The sequence below is a fragment of the Nomascus leucogenys genome, chromosome 8 (genome assembly GCF_006542625.1).
Source record: "Nomascus leucogenys isolate Asia chromosome 8, Asia_NLE_v1, whole genome shotgun sequence".
Lineage (NCBI taxonomy): Eukaryota > Metazoa > Chordata > Mammalia > Primates > Hylobatidae > Nomascus > Nomascus leucogenys.
In genome coordinates this window covers 11,791,476-11,797,475 of record NC_044388.1, presented here as the reverse complement: position 1 = coordinate 11,797,475, position 6,000 = coordinate 11,791,476, and the positions used below count along the sequence as shown (strand labels likewise).

The following is a 6,000-nucleotide window of genomic DNA, read 5'->3' as shown; positions in this document are numbered from 1 at the left end:
TATTCCTCTTGTCTAACTGAAACTTTGTACCCTTTGGTCAACATCTTTCTTTTTGCCATCCACCCTCCTCCTCCAGCCTCTGGTAATCATTGTTCTACTCTACTTCTACCAGTTCAACTGTTCTAGATTCTGTATATAAGTGGAATCTTATGGTAGTCGTCCTTCTGGGCCTGGCTTATTTCACTTATCACAATGTCCTTCAGGTTCTTAATGTTGTCACAAATGACAGAATCTCCTTCTTCTTTAAGGCTGAATAGTATTCCATCATGTATATATACCACATTTTCTTTATCCATTTATATGATGATAAACACATAGGTTGGCTCCATATCTTAGCTACTCATAATAATGCTGCAGTGAACACGGGAGTGCAGATACAAAACTGTTTATCCACAAGCAGAGGAATGAAATCGGATCCTATTTCACACCACATAAAAAAATTAACTTGGCTGGGCATGGTGTCTCATGCCCGTAATCCCAGCACTTTGGGAGGCTGAGGTGAGTGGATTGCTTGAGCTCAGGAGTTCAAGACCAGCCTGGGCAACAGAGTGAAACCTTGTCTCTACAAAAAATATGAAAATTAGCTGGGCATGGTGGCTTGCATCTGTAATCTCAGCTACTTGGGAGGCTGAGGTGGCAGGATTGCTTGACCCCAGGAGGCAGAGGTTGCAGTGAGCTGAGATTGTGTCACTGCACCCCAGCCTGGGTGACAGAGTGAGACTCCATCTCAAAAAAAAAAAAAAAAAAAAAAAAGATTCGGAAGTAAATTTGGCATAGAAAATATGATTAGATTTTTTAATAAAAGAAAAAAATCAACTCAAAATAGGTTAAAGACTTAAATATAAGACCCCAGATTGTAAAATGGCTAGAAGAAAACAGAGGGGGAAAGCTCCATGACATTGGTGTGGGCAAAGATTTCTTGGATATGACCCCCAAAGCACAGGCAAGAAAAGCAAAAATAAACAAATGGGATTGAATCAAACTAAAAAGTTTCTGCACAGCAAAGGAAACAAGAGAATGAGGAGACAACCCACAGATTAGGAGAAAATATTTGCAAACCATACATCTGATAAAAGGCTAATATAAAAAAATATAAAGAACTTTATCAACTATTTTTACTCCTGTTTGTGGGTCACATTTTTCTGCACATTCATATAATTAATAATCTTTAATTTGATGCTAGTCATTGTGAAGGTTGTATTTTTGAGTGTCTTGATTTTACTGCCTTTTTAAAAAGTGTTTTCTTACTCAATTTTGAAAGTGTTATTCTGGACACACAAGTCCTTTATTAGATATTTGCCTTGTGAATATATGTTTTTCCATCCGTGGCTTATCTTTTCATTTTAACAGTGTCTTTGGAGAACAAAAGTTCTTCATTTGGATGAGGCCCGTCATCACACTATTTCTTTAAGGATTGTGCTTTTGGTGTCATATTTATAAGAAGTCTGAGGCTAGGTGCAGTGGCTCATGCCTGTAATCCCAGCATTTTGGGAGGCAGGAGGATCGCTTGAGCCCAGAAGTTCAAGACAAGCCTGGGCAACCGAGCAAGACTCCGTCTCCACAAAAAATTAAAAAATTATCTGGGTATCGTGGTTTGTGCCTGTAGTCCCTGCCACTTGGGAGGCTGAGGTGAGAGGACTGCTTGAGCCTAGGAGTTCAAAGCTGTAGTGAGCTATGATTGTGCCGTTACACTCCAACCCGGGTGATGGAGAGAGACCTTGTATCTAAGAAAGCCCCCCAAAACAAAAAAGAAATAAAAATAAATCTGAGGCCAGGTGCAGTAGCTCACTTCTGTAATTCCAGCACTTTCAGAGGCTTTGTCAGGAGGACTGCTTGAGGCCAGGAGTTTGAAACCAGCCTGGGCAACATAGTGAGACTCCATCTCTAAAAAAAAAATTTCTTTTAAATTTAGGTGGGTGTGGGAATGCGCACCAGTAGTCCCAGTTACTTGGGAGGCTGAGGCAAAGGATCTCTTGAGCCCAGGAGTTCAAGTCCACTCAATCGTGCCACTGCACTCCATCCAGGGTGACAGAATGAGACCCTGTCTCCAATAAATAAACAAATAAATAAAGAACAAATAAAATATCACAATCATATGATGGATACTGGAATCTTTAGAAGAAATGAACTACACATATTTATGTCATCTCGAAAATAAAGTTGAGAAAAAAGTAAACTGGAGAATATGAGGTAGTTATATAAATTTAATTGTCCAGAAAACAACATAAACATTGCTTATTTATATCTATACATACATATATATATGTATACGTAGCTTTCCTATATTGACTAGAATGATATCCACCAACTTTGTGTCATGATGTGAATCCCCTGGGAATGGGGGAGAAGAGTGGGGATCAAAGGATATGACAACATTGTGTGTAATATTTTCTTTCCTTTATAGTTAAAAAGACATTAAGGAAATAATACTAAGAAATAACGACTGCCAATTCAGGGTGATGGACTCAAAAGCATGAAAAAAACTCTCAAAAATAAATTAGACCAAATTGTCCATGCGGTGAAGCTGAGTGACTACCCCTGAGAGGAAATCAAGGTGAAGCCCACACTGCCCTGAAATTCAGGAATACTCATTGGTTAAAGTACATAGAATATGTCATTGTACAAGCTGCTGCTGGAATGAAAGTGTCACAACTTCCTACTTTCCCTCATTAAATATTGCTTTCACTAATTTTTAAATTCTTGTTTTTTTCGTTTTCTTTCTTTCTTTTTTTTTTGGGATGGAGTCTCACTCTGTTGCCCAGGCTGGAGTGCAATGGCACGATCTCGGCTCACTGCAACCTCTGCTTCCCAGGTTCAAGCGATCCTCGTGCCTCATCCCCGCTAGTAGCTGGGATTACAGGCACACGCCACCATGCCCGGCTAATTTTCGTATTTTTAGTAGAGACGGGGTTTCGACATGTTGGCCAGGCTAGTGTCGAACTCCTGACGGCAGGTGATCCACCCACCTCGGCCTCCCAAAGTGCTGGGATTACAGGCGTGAGCCATCGCGCCCGGCCCTTAAATTCTTATTTGCAGAAACACTTCCAAAAGCTCCAGTGCATTCATTACATTTGAATGTTGTTTGTTTACTATCTAATCTAATATGCATTTATCTTGATTGTCCAGGTCCAGGAAAAGGAGTTAAGGAGAGCAAGGGGAAAATAAAATCAGTGGTCAGAAGCACTTCAGAGGATGTTGGGAGAAATCGTATAGGTAAATTCGTAACTGCAAAAAGAAGGAAAGACAATGATCTGGATTGGAGAGAACGGATAGGTGTATGGAGGTGATAAAAAAGGGGGGAATTTTAAAGAAAACTGAAGGGAGCTTTAAGCAAGAGTAGGGGTGAAACTGAGGATACAGTTGGCTGAAGGTGACAAAGGCAGAAGTAACAGCTCCTGCAGCAAAGGCAAGGGATCTGAAAATCCATGACTGGTTATGTGTGGTCTACTCTTCTTGGTAAAGGTGCTTGCCAGAATCTGCTTTTCTTTTTTCATGTCCTTGCCTGCCACTTACCAAGGAATTCTGCCAAAAAACCAACCAGCCAGCCAGCCAACCAACCAACCCACCCAAACAACAGTAATCCAACTGCCCACTGTCGACGAATGAAGATGCTGCATTTCCAGGCGGTGGCAAGTCCTCACAGTGAGTCTTGGAGGATCCACACGAACCTGCGGCCGGTGGCAAGGGATTGTGGGAAGCAGTTCATTCCTGGAACAGTCGTCTGCGGGCCTTGCATGGAGGGCGTTTCGGGAGCAGCGGGTGCGCGTGGGGACCTGGACTCCCCACGCGCGGAGAGGGAAGTAGAGGTTGGAGAGGTGAGCTGGGGACAGGTTCCAGAAGGCGGAATTCCGGGTCGAAGATGGGGCGTGGAGAGCGTCTCTCCGAACTGGGATTGGGGGCCAGAGCACAGGGTTCTGGGATGGGGCCCTCCCAACAGGGGCTGAACATACTTCTAGCGGAGGAGTAGAGCCCAGCGGCTGAGCCGGCTGCGGCGTCCATCCGGAGCTCCGGAAACTCGCGGTCCGCGTCCTCCTCGTAGGCCTCTTCCTGGGCGGCGATCTCTGGGACAGATGCGCAGACTTCCTGCTCGACGACGACGTCCTCCCTGAGAGCACCCAGGAAAACGTCCACTTCCAGGCCGGCAGACGAGTCGCCCTGCGCTCCTGAGCGTTCGTCGACAGAGCTCAGGGGGACCTCGGGGATCAGGATGAGGGTGTGTCCATCGAGAGACACTCGCAGGATCGACGTTGGCGGGAGCTCCAGTACCAGGTCGACGTCGTCCAGTGGCACACGCAGGGCACAGCCCGCGGCCAGGACGACTACAGAGGTGAGCGCGCCCACGGCCGGGGTTCCTGCCGGGTCTTCCAGGCTGGGCGCCACGCGGGGTTCGGGGCCCGCGGGCTCCTCCAATCGGAGGCGCTTGGCAGGGCAGGGTCCTCCTGGCTGCTGTCCCCACCAGGGCGCAGGGAAGGCGCTGGGGCTGCGGGGCCGGCTGCCCATAGCCTCGACGGCGCTGCGGACGGCGCTCCTGGGCCTAGCAGAGGATGTGGGGAGCGCGGGCGGCGAAGTCCTCTTTGAGGTAACAGGTGTCGGTGGTAGGCGAGGCGGGTTGGGGCGGAAGGGGCGAAGGGCCGCACGGCGCGGGGCGAGTCCTCGGAGCTCCAGGGGCGCCTCCCGGAGACCGCAGTCCGTACTGCTGAGAGAGCCTCGCGCGATGGAATCTTGGGCCTTCCTGGCGCAGACCCGGATGCACGTCCGATGACTAATAACGTGGGACGTCAGGTGATCTGGGCGCACCAGGATGTGTCAATATAGGCCCCGCCTCCCGACCGTGCTCTGCGGTGGGCGTGGCCTAGAGATGATTGGATCAATTAGAGCAAGAGCGAGGTGGGGAGGTGGGGAGGTGGCGGTTGGGGGGGTGGGGGAGTGTCTTTGTGTCTGTAGGGGAAGGTTCCTTGGATGTGCTCGTGGGACCCAATGGCGGTAATTGCTTTTATCTTGGTTAAGAAAAAAGCCAAAACACAATTTCAAAAACTGCTTGCTTACTTTTGTAAGTAGCTTACGTCTAAATGTCTCTTCTAAGATTTTCCAGGAATATATGAAAAAGAGCTTTAACTCATACTCACCGCTCTTTCCCCACCCTTCCTACGTGGTTCTAAAAAGTTCTTTCATTTGTGATAGAAATTAGAAATGAAAATTTTGCTTTGATAAGTGAACTTTAATTTTTGTGGGTATATAGTAGGTATATATATTTATGGGTTATATGAGATACTTTGATACAGGCCTGCAATACATAGTAATCACATCGTGGTAAATGGGGTATCCATCCTCTCAAGCATTTATCCTTTGTGTTACAAACAATCCAATTATACTCTTTATTTTAAATTGTACAATTAAATTATTATTGACTATAGTCACCCGGTTCCGCTATTGAATACTAGATTTTAATTCATTTTTTCTATTTTTTTTTGTACCTATTAACCATTTCTATTTGCCCCCACCCTCACTACCCTTCCCAGCTTCTGGTAACCATCCTTCTACTCTCTCCATGTGTTCAATTGTTTTAATTTTTAGCTGCTATAAATAAGTGAGAACATGAGAAGTTTGTTTTTTTGTGCCTGAGTTATTCCACTTAACATAATGACCTCCAGTTCCATCCATGTTGTTGCTAATGACAGGATCTCATTCTTTTTTATGGCTGAATAGTGCTCCATTGTGTATATGTACCACATTTTCTTTATCCATTCATCTGTTGATGGATAGTTAGGTTGCTTCCAAATCTTGGCTATAGTGAATAAAACTCCAATAAACATGGGAGAACAGATATGTCTTCAATATTCTGCTTTTCTTTCTTTTGATTATGTACGTGGCAGTGAGATTGCTGGATCATGTGGTAGCTCTATTTTTAGATTTTTGCAGAACCTCCAAACTGTTCTCCGTAGTGGTTTTTACGAGTTTACATTCCCACCAACAGTGTACGAGGGTTCCCTTTACTCCACA

General features: G+C 45.5%; 2 protein-coding genes across 2 annotated transcripts in view; one reads left to right on the top strand and one right to left on the bottom strand.

Annotated features, from left to right (window-relative positions):
* Positions 1-2,192: 2,192 nt before the first annotated feature.
* On the bottom strand, positions 2,193-4,500 carry PRR23A (proline rich 23A). The gene has a single exon (XM_030816748.1). The coding sequence runs from the start codon at positions 4,498-4,500 to the stop codon at positions 3,703-3,705; it is 798 nt and encodes a 265-aa protein (XP_030672608.1). The 3' UTR covers positions 2,193-3,702.
* MRPS22 (mitochondrial ribosomal protein S22) overlaps positions 4,041-6,000 on the top strand; it is a 338,889-nt gene continuing 336,929 nt past the window's right edge. Inside the window, exon 1 of the mRNA XM_030816746.1 lies at positions 4,041-4,269. The gene's annotated coding sequence lies outside the window, so the exon portion shown is untranslated. The remainder of the gene's footprint in view (positions 4,270-6,000) is intronic.